This window comes from Panthera onca, chromosome C1 (assembly GCF_046562875.1).
Source record: "Panthera onca isolate mPanOnc1 chromosome C1, mPanOnc1 haplotype 2, whole genome shotgun sequence".
In the NCBI taxonomy this organism is placed as follows: Eukaryota; Metazoa; Chordata; class Mammalia; order Carnivora; family Felidae; genus Panthera; species Panthera onca.
In genome coordinates this window covers 33369475-33393395 of record NC_138346.1, presented here as the reverse complement: position 1 = coordinate 33393395, position 23921 = coordinate 33369475, and the positions used below count along the sequence as shown (strand labels likewise).

The window sequence follows — 23921 nt, the reverse complement described above, 5'->3', positions numbered from 1 at the left end:
GAATGAAATCTTGCCATTTGCAACTACGTGGATGGAATTGGAGGGTATTATGCTAAGCAAAATTAGTCAGAGAAAGACAAATATCATATGACTTCACTCATATGAGGACTTTGAGATACAAAACAGATGAACCTAAGGGAAGGGAAACAAAAATAATACAAAAACAGGGAGAGGGACAAAACAGAAGAGACCCATAAATATGGAGAACAAACTGAGGGTGGGAGGCGTTGTGGGGGGGGTGGGCTAAATGGGGAAGGGGCACTAAGGAATCTACTCCTGAAATCATTGTTGCACTATATGCTAACTAATTTGGATGTAAATTAAAAAAAAAAAAAACTTAAAAACTAACTGGAGAGCTCTAAGGTATCAAAGAACCTTACACACATATGTATATATGTATAACATATATGTATATGAATATGTATGTATATAGCATTCTGTTGATTTCATACCTTCAAAGTTTTATTTACAAGCCATCACAAATATCCTTTCGTACAAAGGGGCTGAAATGGTTAATACCTGCTTCAGTTAAAGTGCTTTCATTTGTTTAAAGTTAAGCTCTAAACTGATGAGTGAGATAAGCTGAAAAATAGGCATTTTATGGAACTGTGGAGTTTTTCCTATGGGAAGCATGACTAGAAGCAAAAGGTAAACTCATGATTGAGCTAAGGACTTGTAACCCTTTGATCTAATGAAATTATGTTCTGAAATCAGTACTTTAGCTCAGAAAAGCTGAAAGTGTCTTGCCACTGACAAATAACTCTCTAGTTTGGTGACATCAAAAGTAATTTATCAGGTACACATGAAAATAATATAACATTGTGTATCAACTAAGTCAAATAAAATTTTTTTATTTAAAAAAAAGGAAAATAAATAAAAGCACTGAGGATGGAGGGATGCATTAAAAGGGTAGGCAAAAATATAATAATCTTCAACTCATAAGGAAAAGTAACTGATCAGGAAGCTCAAAACAAGAGGGCTGTTGAACTCAGTTTAATTCAGTAAGTATGTATTGAGCTCCTACTTTGTGCAATACAAAGTGTCTAATACAGCATCCATGCCATCTTTTTTTTTTAATGTTTATTTTATTTTTGATAGAGCAGGGGAGGGGCTGAGAGAGGAACAGAGAGAGGATCCCTACAGGCCCCATGCCAACAGCAGAGAGCCCAATGCGGGGCTTGAGCACACAAAGAGAGAGATCATGACCTGAGCCTAAGTGGGATGCTTAACCAACTGAGACACCCAGGCGCCCCAACATCTTTATGTAAAGGTTTGTTCTCTCTTATGCATTAAGGTGGGACTTCACTCTCTGCACGGATCGTGTTGGCAGTTTCCTGTGTCCTGTCTCATGAGAAGGTATTTTTTTCTTACCATAGGTTGTGGGGTTGGGTAGTAATGCCAGATATATCCAGAGCACTAGTCAACTTAAGGCAGTTCATTAGCTAAGGACTTGGGTGCTTTTTGTGGTAGGGGAGAGAGGAGGAATGGGTGATAAGGAGAGATGTGGGCCTCTGAATCACATGGAGACTCTGGAATTATTGAGGATCTTACACACCATATTTTCATTTTAACCCTTGATTAAAAATCACAATTGTATGAAGGGGATGGTTCTGTATTTTTCAGATAAGGAAACTGCGTAGTGATCTATCTAAGGTCACAGAGTAAGTGGTGGGTCAGGGATCTGAATCTCGTCTCCAGGTCTTCAGAGCTTTCCTCCAAGTGCACAGGGTCCCAGTAGAATTTCAGGTCCAGAGTGAATCATATTGTGCCCTCCACTCTCACATTTTTACAAGACGAAGTCTGTCTAGAATGTACATCTAATAAAGTAGTAGAAAGAGATCACGTACCGGCAGTTTATAGCCTGAGAAGTGAATATGTGGTGTAACGTCTTTTTTTTTTTTTTTGTCTTGATGAGGCTCTCCAAACGTTATTTCAGGCCAGTGTTACTGCCTGTCTTCCTAAACGCTTGCCCATACTACAAAGACGTGTTTCCCCCGTTAGACAAAAATACTAATGTCTGGTCCAGTTCTGTCTCAAATAACGATGTGAGGATCAAATAAAGCCCTTTGTAAACTATGGCACTTTACAAACTTGTAAGGTAGCACACATTTTTCCAAGGTATCAAGAAACTGAAGTAGCTGATTAAAGTAAATTCTTGATTACTTGAGATACAGGAGGGTAGCAATAGCATTTGGTTACTGGACTTCATAGAGACAATCTAAAACCACATTCTAACTAGCATTTTTAACCTGAGATTTGGCTTTTTGTAGAGGTTTTTAAAAAAGGAGACGAGATGTAAAATGCCAATACACTAAATTTCTCCTTTGAGCTCTGTCCAAACATTGACTTTGGACAGAACAAAAAGACGCACTTACACATCCTCTGCACGTTAAGACTGAGGTAAGGAAATGAGTTATGGGGGAAAAGACTTCAGACCTCCTTGGTGACCGTTCTCGTTCGGGACGTTCCCTTCCGCAATACTCCAGAGTATGAGTCCCTAGGGCTCCCCCCAGTGGGAAGGGAAAGACGCGCGTGGCCAGGCTCGCGTACGCGTACACTCACGTGTACACACACACACACACGCACATAGACACACGCTCGCGCGCGCGCGTACACTACACATACACACCGACTGTTTCCTCCGCTCCCCCTCCCCCCGGGGGGGCGGGGTCTCTTTCTCTTTAAAGAGCAGACGGTCTTATTGCAAACCCTGGCTCTCTAAGGCCCTGGGGGCCCGGGACCCGAGCTGCTCGCAGCCAATGGACGCGGTGGAGCGGCTCGAGCGCGGCTGACGCTACACCAATGGGCGTTAGCGGGGGGCGGGGGCAGCGGAGGAGACACTATTGTTGATGAGGAGGAGCGGCGGCGGCGGCGGCTGCTGCACCACCTCGTTGCTGCCGGCCGCGGCCCGGGCGCCCCCTGCTCCACGGATTCCGGCCTCGCCACCCGTCGCGGGGACCTTCCCTCCGGCCTCGAGAATCCAACCCCTGCATCCCAACAACAACAAACCTCCCCCCGTCTCGCCCAGTCACCGGGGAGGGGGGGGGGGACCATGTCCCAGCGGGTGAGGCGCAATGGGTCCCCCACGCCGGCCGGCTCCCTCGGGGGCGGTGCGGTCGCCACGGCTGGGGGAGCCGGGAGCCGCCTGCAACCCATGAGGGCGACGGTTCCGTTCCAGCTGAAGCAACAGCAGCAACATGGCAGCCCCACGCGGAGCAACGGCGGCGGCGGCGGTAACAACGGCGGCTGCTGTGGTGGCGCCTCAGGCCCCTCAGGCGGCGTCGGCGGCGGGGGCCCGCGCACCGCCTCGCGCAGCACTAGCCCCACGCGCGGCGGCGGGAGTGCGGCCGCGCGCACCAGCCCCACAGTAGCTACGCAGACGGGCGCGTCCGCGACGTCCACGCGAGGTACCAGCCCCACGCGCGGCGCCGCGCCCGGGGCTCGCGGGAGCCCCCCACGGCCGCAACCCCCGCCGCCGCTGCTGGGCACTGTTTCGTCTCCTAGCTCCTCGCCCACCCACCTGTGGACTGGCGAGGTGAGCACGGCCCCACCCCCAGCCCGCGTCCGGCACCGGAGAAGGTCCCCGGAGCAAAGCCGTAGCTCCCCAGAGAGGAGGAGCCCAAGCGCCCCGGTCTGCAAAGCAGGTACGTGCTGGGAGCCGAGCGGCTAGGGGAAGGGAATAGGAAGGGGTCCTGGGCGCGCGCCGCTTTCGTGCGGGGATTGCGGCGCTACAGCGTAGCCAGGGCGGGCGGGGGGCGGGGCGGGGGGCGGGGCCGGGGTGGTGCGGTGCCGCCTTCCCCGGGCAAGCCCCGCGCCCTCTCCACCGCTCCCTGTTTGTCTCATTCATTGCTCTGCCGACCTTGCGCGGGTCTCCGATAGTACAGGTGCAGCTGCTAACCTTCTGCTTGGGCTGATACGTGTTAATGATAAACCTGGGATTCTGGCCGCCCGTTGGTTACTGCTAACTCTTTCTTGGGGGTGAGGCTAGGAGTGGTTTGTCGCTTTGTTTTAGTGACCTGGTTAATGTTACTATAGCACATGTCTGCTAAGTATTTTCTTTTGTAAAACAGTTTCAGATTGTAAAGACTGAATTCATTAGCATAGCAAATTTGGATCCCTGAAGAGACGTGAGGCTGGCAACGTGTTAGTATTTCCTTAGACCTGATACGTGGGTAGCAAGAAAACTCTATAAGCTTTGTCTTAGAGTCCGGGTGTATTTCTGATATACTGATTTTATTTAGATGTAAAGCCATTTATTTAAAAAAAAAAACAGATCAACGTTTTTCTCTTATTATTTTAGGGACAACTCCCCCCCCCCCAAAAAAACAAAAAACAAAACAAAACAAAAACCCTGTTGTTTTTCTGTGTACTTGGAAGCTTTTTTGGAAAAGGTCCTGAATGGGACTGTTGGGTTTCACTGGAGTCATTCATAAAGAGTAACTTAAAAGATTCAAATTATGAAAGTGGAAAGAAAATTTGTCATTCAGTTGTCTTTCTGTTAGAATCTAGTGTAAAAAACAAATGGATGGTTTTTGGCTTATGCAGTTATACTGATGATATATACCTTTGTTTTTCCCTTGTCTGGGGGAATTTCTTTAGAATCTTTCATGCAGAATTGCTGTGAATTTCAGGAAATTTAGTACAGAAGTGCTTCTCAACCAAATAAAACAGATTAAGTGGCTTCAAGGGTTCATTCAGAAATGCAGGGAGTAGGATGACTCTTACTGTTTATTTTATCAAAGATTTTAGATAGTGGATACATTTTTGGGAGAGATTGGCCTAAAAAATGATCAATAGTGTTTTCTAATTAGAATGAGAATATGGTTTTAAACCCGTTTGAAAATGCATTGTTGTGTTTTTTTTAAACTTCAATTGTTAAAGGTACTAGAATCCTCCTCCTCCTCAAAATATAGTTATCACTTTACTGAGCTCCTACTGTATGGTTGGTAATTTACCTACAAGATCTCATTTTAACTTTCCCAGTAGGTTTTAGAGAGATTAAGTAGCAAGTAACAAGATACTTGAATTTTGCTGGATGGTACTCCAAAACCGTGTCTTTCACATTATATCAAGGAGGTAGGTTCATGATGTATAAGACAGGATCTGGGATATATATATAACATACTAAAATCACATGTGTTTTTGAAGCAATTCTTAGAGGTATCTGGTGAACGTAATTTACCTTCAACCTTCTGGAGCTGGTATAGTGTGGCAAGTGGAAGGGAAGAAGGGGCTGGTGACTGCAATCTCATAACAGAATCTGGCTGCCCTCTCAACTATGTGACCCTTAAAGCAGAGCAGAAACCTGAGGAGAGCCCAGTTAAGTATTGGCAAAGAGTGGAAGAAGGTGGTCTTTTCTTCTTTGTTTAGGATTTATTTTCTCAGATCTTGGTCTCATGTGCCCACTCTTCATGTTTCCCAAAGCTCCCTTGTCTTAGGCTGTCATTCCAGTCATGCTATAAAAGTAACCTTTCTCAAAAGCTTCCCCTGTCCCCCCACCAAAAAACTTCCCAGAAAATAAAAAAAAACATTTTCTTCTAGTATGGTATGCTCAACTATGTGTGAAAGGAATAGTGTGGGTCATTGAGTTTTACTGAAGTGAATGTCTGATAGCTTCTTTCCTTGAAATGTCTCATTTCACTCTAGTGAACTTTCATGCAGATAGGACTTTCAGATTTTATATTTCAAGTCTTAATAGCACAAACTAGATAATTTGCTATTTTTCTCAGACTAAATCTGGAAAGAGAGAAGAGGGGAAAAAGAATCTTTTTGATCCCTGGGACTCTTTGATTAAAGGGAAATTATCACCAGTTTGCAGCCTTAGTGAAATGTAGAAGTCCTTACTGGTAGAAGGGAATGGTCTGTAGTTCTGTAAACCTCATATGACTCAAATTCCAAGGATCATCTAGATACGGCCGCCAACTTCAAGGTGTCTATCAGATGAACTGGATGCTTTAATCTTTGTTTAGGGATCCAATATCTGAAAGCCTCTGAGTTGAAGGTCTTAGAATCTTTGGAGGGGAGTCTCTACTTTGCCAGGGTTAGATGTAATAACTGGCTAACCCAGAATTTTTTCTCGTGACTACTATTAAGGTAAACCAAGCACCTATCCCTGACATATTTTAAACTTCTCACCTTCAGGGCCTGCCATCTCCATGGCAAAGTGGCGTGCCATTAGGAACTGATCTCAGAGAAGGTAGCCAGGCAACAGTGTTAACTGTAGACAAAATGAGGAAGGAGGTGAGGTTTGTTTTTGCGCTTTCTCTCCTTTTGTCTTTTTTAAAAAAATTTTTTAATGTTTATTTATCTTTGAGAGAGAGTGTGCAAGGCAGGCTGCAGGCTCTGAGTTGTCAGCACAGAGCCCAGTGTGTGGCTCAGACCCATGAACTGTGAGATCATGATCTGAGCCAAAGTTGGATGCTTAACCAACTGAGCCACCCAGGCGCCCCCTACTCCTTTTGTCTTTTTTTTTTTTTTTTTTTCCTTTTGTCTTGATAAAATGACAAGTGTATTACAAATGGAGAGGTGGCATATTTGGAGCATAGGCTTTGAATAGACAGTCTAGGTTAAATATTTGTATTCCACCACTTAGAAGGCATGTGATATGGGGAAGTGAATAACTTTGTAACATTTAACTTACTTTTTAAAAAAATATTTTTTTATTGTTATTTTTAACATTTATTTATTTTTGAGAGACAGCATGAGCAGGGGGAGGGGCAGAGAGCGAGGGAGACACAGAATCCGAAGCAGGCTCTAGGCTCTGAGCTGTCAGCACAGAGCCCAATGTGGGTCTCGAACCTACGAACTGTGAGATCGCGACCTGAGCCAAAGTTGGATGCTTAACTGACTGAGCCACCCAGGCGCCCCAGATTTTGTTATTTTTTAAAGTGACCTCTACACCCAATGCTCAGACTCAAAACCCTGAGATCAAGAGTCATATGCTCCACCAACTGAGCCAGCCAGGTGCCCCTAATCCTTAACTTTCTTATCTGTAAAATAGGTGATGATCATTATATCTGCTTCATATGGTGGTAAAGATTAAATGAAAGGAAATTGAAAAATCCTCAGCATAGTACCTCAGTATGAAAGTTAGCTATTGTATATCATATTAGTTTTGCTTCTAGTTTTAGTGGATTTAACATAAATTGCCAGTGTAGGCTTAGTTTTCATGGTTGTATGAAATTTCAAATTGGAGAGAACATTGCCTTTGAACATCTAGAACTGTAGCTCAAGTATGGTCTGTGGTTTGTCTGTATCAGAATTACTTGGGGTCCTTGATAATGCAGACTTTGAAAGCCCCCCATCCTCTGATTTTGATTTTACTCTGTATTTTAAAAGCAGTCACTAGAAGCACCAAAGAAAAATAGTTTGAAAACTCATTACAGAAAAGAGTGTTACTACAGTATGTATTTTTGCAGTATGTACTTTTGCAGTGTGGCTGGTATGTAGATAGCAAGTAGTGTTTTTGCTAATTTTTCCCTTACTTGATATGTATTATGTTATGTATGAATTTGGTTGTTTATTAGGGTAGGAGACTGGCAAGAGCAGAAACAAGAAGTGGGCTTCTCTGGACTAATAATCGGGAGGTAGGTTACCAGGACTTCATATTTGTAGCATCTTAGACTTCTGCTTTCTAGTACTTTGTGAAGTACACAGCTTTAAGAACTCAGTGTTTCTCTAACATTTGGGAGATTGATGCTAGCTTCATCAGGGGAATCCTTTTGGTTTTTATGTCTGTATTTTACAGTTGGAGATGAGGCAAAGTGGAGTCTTACTATTAGTTCAGTATCTTGGTTAGCAGAATTTGTATTTAATTCAGTTCTGTAAGCTGTGATTGAACTACTCTTAGTAACTGCAGTACAAAGATGTAGAAGACACAGGGAACTCCAGAGACTCACAAACCAGCTATGGAAGACATGTACAAAAGCATATAATATGATGAGTGCTCTGGGCTCATAGAGAAGTGAGTAGTTCTGTAGGGAATGGGTATAGAAGTTCACAGAGGAGATGGCTTTTGATTTGGCTTGGAAGGGGAAAAACAGAACTTTATATTTGGATCATAAAGGTGTGAAAATATATATAGGATATTCAGACTTATATGTCTTAAAGTGTAGAGTATTGGATGTAGGAGAAAAGAGGGAACAGTAGAAAAGAAAGTAGAAAGGTAAGTTTTCAGAAAAGCCTTGAAGAGAATATATGAATTAGAATGTATTCCATGGTTAAAAGCTCTGGAGGCAGATTTCCAGGGTTCAAATGTTGGCATTACAACTCGTTTAATTTTAAGTAAATTCACTTCACCTTTAAAAAGGGTATACTAGATAATAGTGTTTGCAGTACAGGATTATTAGAAGGATAAAATGCTTATAATCTCTGCATGGGTATAGAAATCTCTCAGTATTAGCTGTTTTCATATCATCTTTACATTCCTCATCATCCAAGGGTTTAGACATTCAAGGTTAATTTGTTAGTAGTGGTAGTATTTACCTTCTTAGAATGTGTAGAGTCTATAATTACTTATAATTTATTTTTATTTTTTTAGAGTGTGAGCAAGGGAGAGGGGTAGAGTGGGAGAGAAGGAATCTTAAAAAAATTTTTTTTTTAATGTTTCCTTATTTTTGAGAGAGAGAGAGAGACAGAGCATGAACTGGGAAGGGGCAGAGAGAGAGGGAGACACAGAATCCGAAGCAGGCTCCAGGCCCTCAGCTGTCAACACAGAGCCCAACGCAGGGCTCAAACTTACGAACTGCGAGGTTGTGACCTGAGCCAAAGTCAGGTGCTTAACCAACTGAGCCACCCAGGCGCCCCGAGAGAGAGAGAATCTTAAGCAGGCTCCATGCTCAGTGTGGAGCCCCCTGTGGGGCTTGATCCCACAACCCTGAGATCATGACCTGAACTGATACCAAAAGTCAGATGCTCAACCAACTGAGCCACACAGGCAACCCAGAGTTTATAATTACTTACGATGAGTAGAGCACAAATTTGAGATGAGAGAAACTGTAGGATAATAACTCACTAAGGCATAGAACACGTGAATTTAAGTGCAGTGGCAGTGGGAATGGCAAGGAAAAAAGAGAGTGAAGAGACTTTGATTTGGTAACCTGTTGGACATAGAGATTGAGAAAGGGGCAGTTGAGGGTAATAGGTTTGGTTGATGATACTAATTGTGATAAGCAACACAGTAGGGAATGCAAATATAGGTAGAGAAAATGAACAGTGTTTTAGACCTGTTTAGTTTGTACTCTCAGGAAGTCCAGGTAATTCCCTAGACTGGAAAATACAGTTTTAGAACTCAGGGGTCCAGTTTGAATTGGGGGCAAGAAATTGGGACTCATTGATTTCAGTAAACATTCATTTAACATGTACTTCAGGCTAGGCATTTACATGTGGGCAATATGTGAAATGATTAGAATGGATAAGATGATGGGGAGAATGCTGAGGATAGAACTCTGGGAGAAAACAAGCATTTTAAGGATAGAAAGAAAAGCCAGTGAAGAATCCTGATTGTGTGGAAGGAGGAGAAATGGTGGAATAGTGTTGAGAAAGCCAAAAGAAAGATTGGATTTCAAGGAGGGGATGATAAAGATTTTCAAATTCTGCCAAGAGAGCAAGTAGGCTGACCTTGGAGAATAGGCTTTTGAATTTGGTATTTCCATCAGTTGATGATCTCTGAGAGAGAGTAGTTTCCGGGGTACACAAGTTGGATTAAAGTGGTGGGTGAGAAAGTAGAGGTAAGGATTATAAATTACTCCTAAGAAGTGCAGGTTACTCTTATATCACTGAAAGGAAGGAAAGTGACAAAACAGGATGCAAAGTTGAGCTAAGGTTCATTTATTTATAGGATAGGAAAAACTTAAGCATGTTTCATAGGTGTGGGGAGGGGATTTATTAGGAGAATGAGACTGCAAGCGTAAGAGAAAATGGAAGTCGTAGATGGAGCAAGGTCATGGAAAATGTGAGAGGCAGTGGGATCCAGCACATGGTAGAGTCTGGAAATCTCAGAAACAACTAAGGACACTTCTTTCTCTGAGGATGGGAAGGTGGTAAGGGTGGGTTAAAATGATAGATAACTTAGCAGTAGAAGGGAAGGAAGCAGTAGAAGGGAAGGAAGTTGAGAAAGTCAGCTACTTCCATTTTCAAACTACTTGAAGAAAAAAATAGCATGTTTGTCTTAATACTATATTTTTAAATTTAAATTTTGTTTTTATTAAAGTACATGTATGTAATTAAAAATATCAAAGAGCACTGGGGGCACCTGGCTAGTTCAGCTGGTAGAGGGTGCGACTCTTGATTTCAGGGTTGTGAGTTCAAGCCCCGTGTTGGGTGTAGAGATTACTTAACAGATCTTTAAAAAGAAAAATAACACTGAACTTATAATGAAATAAAATGTTTTCCTGACACATCTCTCTCCACTCCTACTTCCTGCCTCCTAGAGACAGTCACTTTCAACTCTTGGTAGTCTTTGTTTCTGGGAAATTTTTTCTATCATTTCTCCTTTCTGTTATCTTTTTTTTAAATCTTTTTGGAACCCCTGCTATATGGGACCTCTTGAATTGAGCTAATACTTTTTAAATTTCTGCTAGTTTCCATCTCTGTACCTTTTTGTTCTTCTTTCGAGCAGATTTGTTTTATCTTCTGTCTTTTCAATTGATTTTTAAATCCTGGTCATTATATTTTCATTTTTCAAGAGAACTTACCTTGCTGTCTTATTAGTCCTTGTCTTGTCAGGATTTTCTAAAAACGTTTATAAAAGGTATAAATACCATCAAAGTTGTTATTTTTTTTTTGCCCTCTGCATTATCTTCAGAGCTCCTTTTGTCTTGAGCTTTGTCATGTTGAAACTGTCATTCGTTTTCTATTAATATTTAAATAAGAGACAAAAATGCTGATCAGGTGTTCTTTCTGGCTAGGTTAGGCTGGTAGACTGGAGGATCTTAAAGGAGAATGATGATGCAAGGACTCTCTAATGTAGGGTTTTTCTGCCAGCTTTCCCAGGGGAGAGTCCTACAGTATCATGCCTGAGGATATGTCTGGTGTCTTCACGTCCAGAGCCTGCCTAGTTAATCTCTCTAGAGCAGTTTTTCCCAGTCTTTTCGCTCTGGAGAAACCCTTGGAATAATTTTCATTCCTCAAGAAACCTCTGCTTTTCATGATCAGTAAGTTGAGATATAGTGGTGTGGTGGTAATCAGTGATCTTCTGAGTACAGATTGATTTCTCTGTGGATCTACTTGGCCAGCGTATTATAAGCTTACTCATTTTGTGTAATTTTCCCCTCTACCTCTTCTTGGGAAAAAACATAGTTAAGCTTAGCCTCTTTTTTCTTCTCTTTCTTCCTTTCCTTTCCCTCCTGTTCCTTATGCTCTATACCTAATGTGGGGCTTGAACTCATGACCCAGAGATCAAGAGTAGCATACTCCGCTGACTGAGCCAGCTGGATGCCCCAATCTCTTTCCTATGCATAGATTTTCAAAACTCATAAGGCAGCCACAACACATTTTGATTAAATAATTGGGTTAAACCAATGAGGTTAATTTTTCTAAAGGTAGACTTAGCAGATTTATTTTTTTGATAAATGTTTATTTTACTAGGGAGAGAGAGAGGGAGAGAATCTCAAGTGGGCTCTGCGCTGGCAGCACAGAGCCCAGTGTGGGGCTTGATCCTACAATGAACTGCGAGACCATGACCTGAGCTGAAATCAAGAGTCAGACGCTTAACTAACTGAGCCACTCAGGCACCCCTCAGTAGATTTAATTTAAATAAAGTTAGTAAAGTTAGTTTTTTACAATGTGGAAATTTATTGACAAAGTTGTATAATAAAGCTATGGAAACCATAAGCCAAGATAATATGAAAAAAATTTAGTCTGAGACAATTTGCATAATAGTTTGAAAAAATTCTGAGTAACATGATCTGTCTCACATATAAGTTATGCAGAATTATATATGTTTGTTTCTTGGTATCTTTTATGTAGACTTAAAAAAGTGATGTTTCAAAAATAAAAACAAAATTTATCTCTTTAAGGCAAAACATTTACTTGGGTGTTTTTATTTTGCTGTACAAATAAAACTCAATTAGGAGTTGAACTTGAAATGAGCACACTCACATTTCATTTTCAGATGAAATGAAACACTTCTTTCCTTGCTTTTGATGCTTGTTAAACAAGAAAAAGTTTGTTTATTCATATAAGAAGTTGAAAATGCAGCAAATTATTCATTGCTTTCCTTTGAATGGCAAGGCACTTTTTTTTTGCACAGACATTTAGAACTTCTACCAGCCAGATCAAGAAACCTTGGGTTGAGCTTATAATTAGACTGCAGCTAATTTACCACAAACATTTCCTTTCAAAACTTTGTTGAAACATCTTTCCTACTGTTGTCTCTTTTCCTGTCTGTTGTCCTTTATGGGTTTTACCTTTTTACTTCTTCAGTATTATAGGAAATCTTTGATACTCTTTCTGTTAAAGGTGAAATAGCCTGTGGAGGTGAAATAACCTGTGGGTTATTCCCCACAATTTCTACATGACATTTTAAATTGACCATTCTTCTTTATTAACTAGTTAATTTTTAATATTTTTTTGGAGTTCTTGCTCTCAAAGAGCTGATTTTGTAGTTGTATGCTATAGTCTGCCTACCAGCATGTATTCCTTCCCTCCTTCCATCCTTTCTTTCTCTGCAGATAATATATACACATGATAAAAATTATAAATGATAAAAGAAAATACAATAAAAAGTCTTCCCCCTACTTTAAGTTCATTATTCTCAGAGAAATCCAGGTAGCTGTTTCTTTTATATTATTCCAGAATTATTCTGTGCATATACAAATATGTAGATATGTTACTGTGCATATAGGTTTATTATGTACCAGACATTATTTTATCGGGCTTTTGTTTGAACAGTTAGATCATTTCCAATATTTTGCTGTTAAATGGTTTACTGTGTTGAATATTCTTGTTTATACTTCGTGTACTTATATATATAAGTTTATCTGTAGGATGAATTCTTAGAAATGAAATTTCTTGACCAGAGGTACACATTTTTCTTTCAGTTGTCGGATATATTTCAGGACTTGATATCAGCTCATAGTTGACTTCCAGCCTATGTTTTTCTATTCTGTCTTTTGAGGTTTTTTTTTTTTTTTTTTTTTTTAATGATTCCGTTTTATCTCCACTATTAGTTTTTAGTTATCTCTCTTTTTACTGTGCTGTTAGTGGTTGCACTCAAGCAGTGCTGTCCCAGAGAACTTCCTGCAGTGATGGATATGTTCTGTCTGTGTTGTCTAATATTTCATTTTAGAATCTTCTGTTCCCTGCCTTTCATCCTTTGTGCTATCATTGTCAAATATGTTGCTTCTCCATTAGAAGTCCTACAATACATTATTACTGTTTTTACTTTAAATGATTATCTTTTATTAAGCAATTAAAAGTAAGAAAATTTTATATTTACTCATTTTTATCATCTTGAGCACTCTGTGTGAAATAGAGTGGTTGTAGTGTGAATGAAAAACGGCTTGAGAAGCAAAGAATTGATAGGATTTGTTAACTCATTACATTTGAAGGATGAAGGAGATGAGAGAGCATAATGATGGCTGAGGTTTTGAACCTATTTGGGTGATAAAGTTAATAATGTCATTAACTGGTTTCATAACTGCTTTTATATTCTGTATGCATACAGAGTAGATCATAAACTTTTGGAGCATAGTGCACTTACTTTTTTTTTTTTTTTTAATTTTTAGAGACAGTGAGAGCACAAGCGTGTGAAGGAGAGGGACAGAGAGAGAGAATCTTAAGCAGGCTCTGTGCTCATCATCAAGCCTGATGTGGGGCTTGAATCCCACGACCCCGGGATCATGACCTGAGCCAAAATCAAGAGTCAGATGTTCAGCTGAGCCTGAGTATATTCAAAAATAATATAATAATACAGACATTTTGAAAGATAAAGAACAACTTTTTTTTTTTACACATACTCTTCTAATTTACTATTCTTTTCTCTCTCTCTCTCTCTCTCTCTCTTTTTCTCTCTCTTTTTTTAAAGTTTATTTATTTTGAGATAGAGCAAACAGGAGAGGGGCAGAGAGATTGGGAGAGAGAGAATCCCAAGCAGGCTCCACACAGAGCCTGATGTGGGGCCCAGCTCATGAACCATGAGATCATGAACTAAGCCAAAATCAAGAATCAGATGCTTAAGTGACTGAGCCACTCAGGTGCCCCTCTAATTTACCATTTCTTAAAAATTATTTTACTTGGTGTTATACTAAGATTTACTGAGCTCTAGCTAGTAGTTTCTGGGAAACCATTTCACATTAATCATGTTTTCCCATTGTGCATGTACTGATATTTCTAAAGATAAGGATGAATGATGTCTGTTTATATTATTTTAGAACTCAAGCTCACTCTGTGCAGAGCAGCTTATAAGGTATTAAGAAGACATCCCTGACCTTACAGACTTTAGAATTAAAGAGAGAGGCAATGTAGAATTTTGCACACTTCAGGGGTTAGCAGTAAAGACAAGAAAATACATAAGATTAGTAAGGAGTAGTATTTAATGGTAAAAGCCTGATAATGGCCATATGGGACTCGGTTGTGAGTCAGAGTGCTTTATGTGCAGTCAGGGATTGCTAGGTGATTTGTAGGTAGACATTTTTCACTTCTCTAGAAAACAGTTGCCATTATTGATATCCCTAAGAATTCTTGGAACATCTGCTCCTGGAAATTGATTCATGTCATAGCAATGCACCTGATCTACTTCAGAAATGTTATGTTTTCAATTGTATAAGAAAAGCTTAGGACCCACACCTTTGGACAGTCTTTCTACCAATTAAATTTTTTTTAATACAGTATGACTCACCCAATACCTCTATTGTAATGAATCTGTTCCTTTCTCTCTTCCATTGGGGTAGGGAGAACTTGCAAGATTTAAATGAGACCCAGTAAAAATTTTGTTCGAATGAATGGATGGATTCCTGTCTTTAAAAATATTTGTGACAACCCATGCCCCTTCCTCTATTTGTCTTTTGTCTGTTTTTTCCCTTTTGGTTTGGAAGTATTGGGTATTGGTGTATTTTACTTGACTTGAGTACTGTTGTTGTTGTTGTTGTTGTTGTTGTTGTTGTTTGTCTAATAAATGAACTTTTTGTGTGAAGATTATACTGCTAGCTCACTGTTGAGTATAGTATCTTCTAAAATCCTTGGAGTCCCCCTGTTGGAAATCCCTTTAATACTGGAAAGTTGCATGTTTCTAGCAACAGCTGATTAGATGATTCTGGTCCATCTACGCACTCTTGCCTGATCCCTTTTTGATTAATAGTATATTTTTAATTGCTAGCTGGGTTCAAGGCTAAGTATGTATAGTAAGAGATTATGGAACAGTTTAGCCCATTGTAAAGCTTTTAAATGTAAGTCTTAATAAAACTCTATAGAATTAGAGTCAGATTTGCATCATATTCTAACTATTTAAAAAAATATTTGTAAAGTGACACAAATTTCTTGAGTCTGAACCTTCAAATAAGAGGTAAGAAAGTATAATATGTATGCTATTATATGTAAGGTTGAAATCTCTACCAAGTTTATACATTTTGGCTTAGTCATTCTCCTTTTAAGTGGACATTTGTTTCTATTTTCCTCCTTGTAAATTACTTTAGTAAAAATCTTTGTAAATGTATGTGTTTGGGTGTGGTATGAGTGCACATTTATATGTATCCTCTTTAGGAAAAAAAGTCCCAGGATTGAGGTTATTTTGTGAAGTTTTAAATGATGTGATGCTTTGTAGTATTGCTTTCCAAAAAAAGGATTGAATCACTTTACCCTGTCAAACAGAAATGAGCTTGTCTTGTCTGCCTGTTGCTGTGAAGCCTTGTCAGAATTAGAGTTCATACCTTTTCTTTAGTTTTACCACTTCAGTGTGTACAACAGAGTACATCATAGTTTTCATTTGTATTTCCTTAGGTCATAGTGAGTATTTGAGATGATATACTTAGTCATCCTAGTATAGTAGCTAATTAATACCATTTAATAAGGAAATAATGTTACTAATAACAGGATCGATATTCTGGTTTCTCTTCAGATCGAATAAATCTTTTCGCCTTTTACTAATAACAGGACTGAATATTCTTTTAAAATGCTTATTTACTGTTTATGTGGAGTCTATTAACTCTGTGTCTGTTGACTGACCCTTTATTTTTATTTTTTTATTTTATTTTATTTTATTTTATTTTATTTTATTTTATTTTATTTTATTTTATTTATTTTTTTAAAAGGTCTTATTTTGGGAGCACCTGGGTGGCTCAGTCTGTTGGGCGTCCGACTTCAGCTCAGGTCATGATCTCTCAGTTCATGAGTTGGAGCCCCGTGTTAGGTTCTGTGCTAACAGCTCGGAACCTGGAGCCTCCTTCGGATTCTGTCTCTATCTCTCTGCACCTCCTCTGCTCACTCTCTGTTTCTGTCTCTCTGTCTCTCAAATATAAGATAAAGCATAAAAAAAATTGAAAATCTTAAAAGATTTTATTTTTAAGTAATCTCTACACCCTGTGTGGGGCTTGAACTCACAACCTGAGATTAAGAGTTGCATGCTCTACTGACTGAGCCATCCAGACACCCCTGACCCTTTTATTCATTGAGGATGTAACTAACATTTTTAACTGTTCCTGTTTTTAAAAGGCTTGCCTCATTGGTAGGTGTGTGGAGTATTAGGTTTATTGAGGTATAATTTACATACACTAAAATTCATCCTTTTTGATACATAGCTGTATGAATTTTGATAAATAACACGGTTGCATGACCACAACCATGATAAAGGTATAGAATATTTCTGTTACCCATAAATGTTTCTCATGCCTTTTTAAGCCATTTCTCTCCTTTTACCTTTAGTCTATAGCAACCACTGATTTGTTTTGGTTTTTGTAGTTTTAATTTTTTCAGAACATAATGTGAATGAATTACACAGTAACTTGTCTCTTGGGTCTGGCTTCATTTACTTAGCATAATGCATTTGATATTCATTAATGTTATTGCATGTATCAGTAGTTTATTCCTTTTTATATCTGAGTAATATTCCTTTATATAGATGTGCCCCATTTTGTTTATTCATCCACCAGTTGAAGGATGTTTTAGGGGTTTTCATTCCTGAGACTGGAAATCTGTCTTCTCTCTCTCTCTTTTTTTTTTTTTTTTTTTTTTTTTTTTGTAGTCAGTCTGAAGTTTATCATTTTTGGATCTTGTCAAAGAACCAGCTTTTGGTTTCATTTATGTTGTTATTTTTATGTTTCATTGATTGCTGCTCTTGTCTTTATTATTTTCTTTGTTCTACTTGCTTTGGGTTTAATTTGCTCTTTTTCTAGTTTCTCTGATAGAAGGTTAAATTACTAATTTGAGACCTTGTTTTCTAATAGCATTTAATGCTATACATTTTTCTCTGAGCAGCTGTTTAGCTCCACCCCACAAAATTTGATATTTTGTATTTTCATTTTAATTCAGTTCAAAATATTTTCTAGTTTCCCTGAGGTTTCTTTTTTGGCTCACGAATTATTTATAAAACTTTTGTTCAGTTTCTAAATATTTGAGGATTTTCTAGATAGCTTTCTTATATTGATTTTTAGTTTGATTCTGTGTCAGAGAACATACTTTCTATAACTTCATTTCTTCTAAATATTTTAAAGTTTGTTTTATGTCCCTGTATGTGATCTGCCTTGACAAATGTGCCCTTGTGTATTCTGTTGTTGGGTGGAATGTTCTGTAAATGTCAGGTAAAATTGATTGATAGTTTTCAAGTCTTCTGTATTGTTGCTGATTTTCTATTTGTTCTATCAATTACTGAGAGGTGTTGAATTCTCCAAATATAATAGTGGATTTTTCTTTCATTTCTATTAGTTTTTGTTTCATTTATTTTGACACTTTTTTTTTTAATGTGCAGAAACATAGAATCATTATGTTTTTTGGGATTGACTTTTTATTATGCATTTTTCTTTATCTCTGATTTTCTTCTGAAATCTGCTTTGATCAATGTTTTTTCCATCCTTTCTGTATTATTCTATATTTCCATCTTACCTGTATTGTATTTGGAGGGTTTGTCTTGTAGATAGCATATAGTTGGGTCTTGGGTGTTTTTTGTTGTTTGTTGGCCTTTTTTAAGTGGGCTTTAAGCCCAGTATGGGGCTTGAACTCACAACCCTGAGATCAAGGTTGCATGCTTTGCCAACTGAGCCAGCCTGGTGCCTAAGGTCTTGTTTTATTAATTCAGTCTGATGATTTCTGTTTTTTAATATGTTCAGATCATTTATGTTTAGTGAAATTATTATGTTTGGCTATATGTCTGTTTTATTCTCTGTTTTCCCTTTTGTTTTTTGTTCCACCTTGTTTATCTTCCTTTGGATTACTTGAATATTTTTTGATAATCCATTTTTGATTTATATATTGGCTTTTTGGCTCTCTCTTTGTATAGGTTTTTTGGTGGTGGTAGCTATGGGGATTACAATGTAGATAACTTTTTACATGCTTGAAAGGTAGCAGTTCTTTAATCAGTTGTGTCTCTATATTCTTCCTTTATGTTATAGTCGTATATATTACATCTTTAATACATTGAAAACCTTATACAGATCATACATATGATCTTATGTATGTATCTGCACAATTTGCCCTTATAAAATTGGGTATGATAGTAATTATTGTTTCAGAAGGAAACTCTTGATAATAAAGGTTCTAATTGATTAAATTTTGATACACTCAAAAGCAGATTGAGTGTTGTAAGCTTTGTATTGAAAGCAGTTGAAATGAAAGAAAAATGGAAGCAAAATAAACAAGATTGGAAAAGCAATTTATTGTCTTTAGTAAGTTAGTCAAAAAATAAGTTGACTCAGTAGAGTTTGCAATGGAAAGTACTTTGTAAAAAAATAATGTAACTCACAAATACACATATATACATACACTCATAGCTTTGGGTTAGGATGGTAGGGGCAAAAGACTTGGACTCAGAGAAGCTCTAATTGCCACATCTGTTTTTTAAAAAATATTGTATCTGAATGTGTACATATATGTACGTTTATATTCTGAAAAGCATTTTTACCTGCTAGTTGGGTTTCCACTGATGGGATGGGGGAGTTTAGCACAGATAACTTGCACTTTCTACATAAACAGTTCTGGGTTTTTTGAGTACTTTGAAATAGAGTGTTTCATTTCGTTAAGAAAAATTTTTTTTAATGTTTATTTTTGAAAGAGAGAGATAGAGCCTGGGTGGAGGAGGGGCAAAGAGAGAAGGAGACACAGAATCTGAAACAGGCTTCAGGCTCTGAGCTGTCAGTACAGAGCCCGATGTGGGCCTCAAACCCACAAGCTGGGAAGTCATGACATGAGCTGAAGTCAGATGCTTAACCAACTGAGCCACTCAGGCACCCCGAATGTTTCATTTCTATAATAAAAGGGCTAATAAAAATCTATTGGTATTATAGCAGTAATTTACAGTGTAGTTAAGTGTTTAAAAAAAGGATTAAAATACAGTATCAATGTTATTTCCACTTGCTCCAGTCTCTATTTGGACTGTTTCCGTAAATTTTTCTCTGAGTTGGCTTAGAGAAAGTTTCTTCTGTGTATGTGTACTCTAGTTTCATAGAGGTGAAGTTCTGCAGGCCCCTGGGTGGATCAGTTGGTTAAGCATTGAAGAGGTCTGCTGGGTGTGTTTCTGCTAGGTTTCCATCTTGCGAGGCCTTTGGTAGTGGCTAGTGAGCATATGTTGTGAAGTAGACATCTGGCATGGCTGACCCACATAATAGAGTAGTGGATGAGGTTATGGAATAATACAGAGGACAGTGGTAGAGTTAGAAGTAAAATCACTATCAGGGGTGCGTGGGTGGCTTAGTTGGTTAAGGGTCCAATTCTTGATTTCAGCTGAGATCATTAACCCAGGGTTGTGGGATTGAACTCTGCATTGGGCTCCATGCAGAGCTCTGTCTGCATGGAGCCTGCTTAAGATTCCCATTCTCTTTCTGTCTCTCTCTCTGTCTCTCTCTCTCCCTCCCTCTCCCTCCCTCTCTTTCCCTCTCCCTCCCTCTCTTTCCCTCTCCCTCCCTCTCTTTCCCTCTCCCTCCCTCTCTTTCCCTCTCCCTCCCTCTCTTTCCCTCTCCCTCCCTCTCTTTCCCTCTCCCTCCCTCTCTTTCCCTCTCCCTCCCTCTCTTTCCTTCTCTTTCCCTCTCTTTCCCTCTCCCTCCCTCTCCCTCCCTCTCTTTCCCTATCCCTCCCTCTCTTTCCCTCTCCCTCCCTCTCTTTCCCTCTCCCTCCCTCTCTTTCCCTCTCTTTCCCTCTCTTTCCCTCTCTTTCCCTCTCTTTCCCTCTCTTTCCCTCTCTCTCCCTCTCTCTCCCTCTCTTTCCCTCTCTCTCCCTCTCTCTCCCTCTCTTTCCCTCTCTCTCCCTCTCTCTCCCTCTCTTTCCCTCTCTCTCCCTCTCCCCTCCCCCCCCGCCCCTCTCCCCTGCTTGTAAAAGAAGAAAGAAAGAAAAAAGTAAAATCACTGTCAAATCAGCATACATAGGACTGACTGGTCAAAATAACTAGGTCCTAAAGATTTTATTGAGAAGCACCCATCACATCAAAGTGCAAAAACTTTAGTTTATCTAGAGTATCTAAACATTTAGGAAGTATAATTTTTAAAATACTCTTTTTTATATATATTTTTTTTTCTGTTTTATATTTTTATTTTTTAAAGTTTATTTCAAGAGAGAGAGCACAGAGGGGGAGGGGCAGAGAGAGAGATGGACAGAGGATCAGAAGCGGGCTCTGTGCTGACAGCAGAGAGCCCAGTGTGGGGCTTGAACTCACTAATGGTAAGATCATGAGCTGAAGTTGGAAGCTTAACCAACTGAAGCACCCAGGTGCCCTTCTGTTTTATATTTTTAAAGAGAGATTAGTAATAATCCTCATCTGACATAAAGATTTATTTAAAAGAGCATTATCTAAAGTGTAGTACAGAGCATTGGATTTGGGGTCCTTTTTTTTTTTTTTTTTTTTTTTTTTTAATTTTCTGTATCAGCAAAGAAAGAGGAAAGGAAGTAACATTTGAATCCATGTGTCTTGCATTGGATGCATGCCTCCAGATTAGGCTGTATTTATTCCCATTTCATAAATGAGAATTCTCTGGCCCAGGGAGTTAAGTCATTTAGTATTTCAGAATTACTAGATGTGGGATTTCAATTCCTGTCTATTTTGTTTCGAGGCCTGTGTTTTTAAATCTTGTCACAGTATTATGTAGTATAATTTGGCCTACATTGAATATTTATTATGAATAGATATCATTGTAAGCTGGATGGTTTGAAAGAACAAAAAAATAAGGCATAATGTATACCAGAAATTCCTCCCTTCTTGCTTCTGGTTGGAGGAATGTCTGGTAGTGAGTGCCTCTAAATTGGTAAAAGAGTAGTCTTAGGGGAAACATAGAGAATAAATACACTGATAAATCAGTGGATAGAGTGAGCTGGAAAAATCTGAAGAACAGGTTGGAAAACAGGACATTTTAAGTAGAAATATTTTTCAGCATTTTAAAATCACGTCATTATTTGGTAAACACAAATATTTGTACTGTAATGTTAGAAATTTCAAAACAGACAATTTCAAAAATAAAGCAATAGTAATTCAAGGAGAAAATATAATTGATAAAAGTATGGGGGCGCCTGGGTGGCTCAGTTGGTTAAGTGTCCAACTTCAGCTAAGGTCATGATCTCATGGTTTGGGAGTTCAAGCCCCGCATTGGTCTCCTTGCTGACAGCTCAGAGCCTGGAGTCTGTTTCAGATTCTGTGTCTCCTTCTCTCTCAGCCCCTTCCCAGCTCGCTCGCTCTCTCTCTCTCTCTCTCTCTCTCTCAAAAAAAAAAGTTGTTTTTTTTTTTTTTAACAGTTATGATGTAATATCAGCGTGTTTAGTAAGCCAACAAGTTTGTCAGTCCCACATAGTGTGGAGATCTGAGTTTTTTTACTTATGGGAATCTTTGTTTTTATTGCCAAAAGTGCAATAAAAAGTACCAGCTTTGCAAAATAAATAATAAAGAGAGGATAGTTTACTTATTTTGGAAAGCAGGAGAAGGGGATAGGAACTAGAAGATATTTTCCGCTGAAAATATTGTGATTGTTTTTTTGAAAGTTACTTTGTTAACTGAATCAAGCCTAAATTATATAAACTATTCTTGGAGATATTTTGGCCAAGAGGCCAAAGAGAGATGTTCTTCACATTGTTTCAGATGAAGTTTTCAGGCATGTCATTGTGAAAGTGTTTCTTTAAATCATCCTTCAGAAAAAACAGATGACTATTGCTTTTTTTTTCCTTTAAAATCCTTAATCTTTCAGTATTTTATTAGGCCATAAATGAAGAAATGTTAAAAGCACCAATTTGTTTTATCCATTTTCTTGAATTTTCCTTTGTTTGCTTGCAGTAACATTTTTCTAGACTCTTGGTTGCAAGTAACAACCCAACTTATACTAAGTAGAATAACAATAGAGTTGAGAAAATGCTAAATAACCAATAACTTGGATAGATCTGTCTACAAGGATGGAATGTTTTCAGGATACTTTGTCATAATCCCTTAATCTTTCATCTGTGTCTGTTAGCTTCACTCTGTCCTGCTGTCTCAAACTAACAGGTATTTATTGAGTATCTGCTAGGTGCTAGACATGATTTTAGTTGCTGGGGAAACAATTGAAATAAATGAGATAAAACAGAGTAAGTCTGTGTCCTCCAGAATCATACTTTCTAGCACAGTAACTTTCAGTACATAGCTGGGAACAAGGCCAGAGACCATTCCAGACTCATATTTTCATCTGCAAGACCCATGACGCAAGGGGCTTCTTCCCCATCAGCACCAGCTACAGAAATTCCAAGGAAGAGTACTATGTTAGGTTTTGTGCCCATTCCAGAACCAGTTACTGCACCCAGAAGGATGAGGTACTATTATTAACCGAGTCTGGGTCATTTAGACATGCTGTACAGAGACCAGAGTCTGTTATCCAAAGAAGGAAAGGAGGGCGGAGAGAGTATATACTAGAGAGGCAAAGTTGGTAGCTCTTCCTTGGTGTTTTCGTTTTGAAGTTTGAGTCCTTATATTTAGTGTTTCAAATGAACTTACCAAGTATGTCAACACTTAATTAGCTTTGAAAGCTTGAAAGTGTTGGTTTTCTCTTGGTTTCTAAATCTAGGGTAATGGTGATCTTCAGTTTGATGCCCAAAGAGCCAGACAAATAATTTAATGATACAGTGTATTATTTCCCAAACTATTTGCCATATTGACAAGAATGTTGTAATCTTATAGATTATAAAGGTATAGTTTTGAACATTAATATAACATGGTGTTTTAGTTTGGGTTCCCCAGGAGAAGATCCTGTTTGGTTTAGGAAGTAGGGAAGAGACAGGGAAGGGACAAAAGCCAACAAGGATGCATTAATAAGTACAGTGGGCAACTGGAGCTAAATCTTAATGAGCACCTCTGGAGATTATATAGAAATACCTCAGAATTGTCCCAGTGTGGGAGGAAGCTAGGGTATTTATCCACCTCCTCTTGTTCCTTAGGGGTTGAAGATTTTAAGGAGTTAACCTTAAAATCTAGGGGTTGGCTCCTAGGCACTTTCTGCTTGTCCGGTTGCCAAGTTGAGTATACTCCTTCATGTTAGAGAAAGCTCTCAGACAGAGGCATGGATGCTTAAGAAACTGGAGAATTGTCTGTGCCTCCCATAGTGGCTATGAATGAATATGGGTAGGACACTGATAAATTCAAGTATAAATGGTGAAAGATATTGTATATCCTCAAAGTAGATATATTTTTCCTATGATTTTTCATCAAAATTCCCATATATTGCTAGAATAACATCAGTATCTACACTAACCATGCTTCTCCCACCTGAGTCTCCCATTATTTACACTGCATTGTGGTAGTTAACACTATCTGCTGAAACATACCCCTGAAATTT

At 38.9% G+C, this 23921-nt stretch overlaps 1 protein-coding gene across 1 annotated transcript in view; it reads left to right on the top strand.

Moving 5' to 3' along the window:
- Window positions 1-2734: 2734 nt before the first annotated feature.
- The window catches only part of FAM117B (family with sequence similarity 117 member B), a 95080-nt gene continuing 73893 nt past the window's right edge, over window positions 2735-23921 (top strand). Inside the window, exon 1 of the mRNA XM_060622985.3 lies at window positions 2735-3644. Within this exon, the coding sequence (XP_060478968.1) occupies window positions 3053-3644 (592 nt within the window). The 5' untranslated portion in view covers window positions 2735-3052. The remainder of the gene's footprint in view (window positions 3645-23921) is intronic.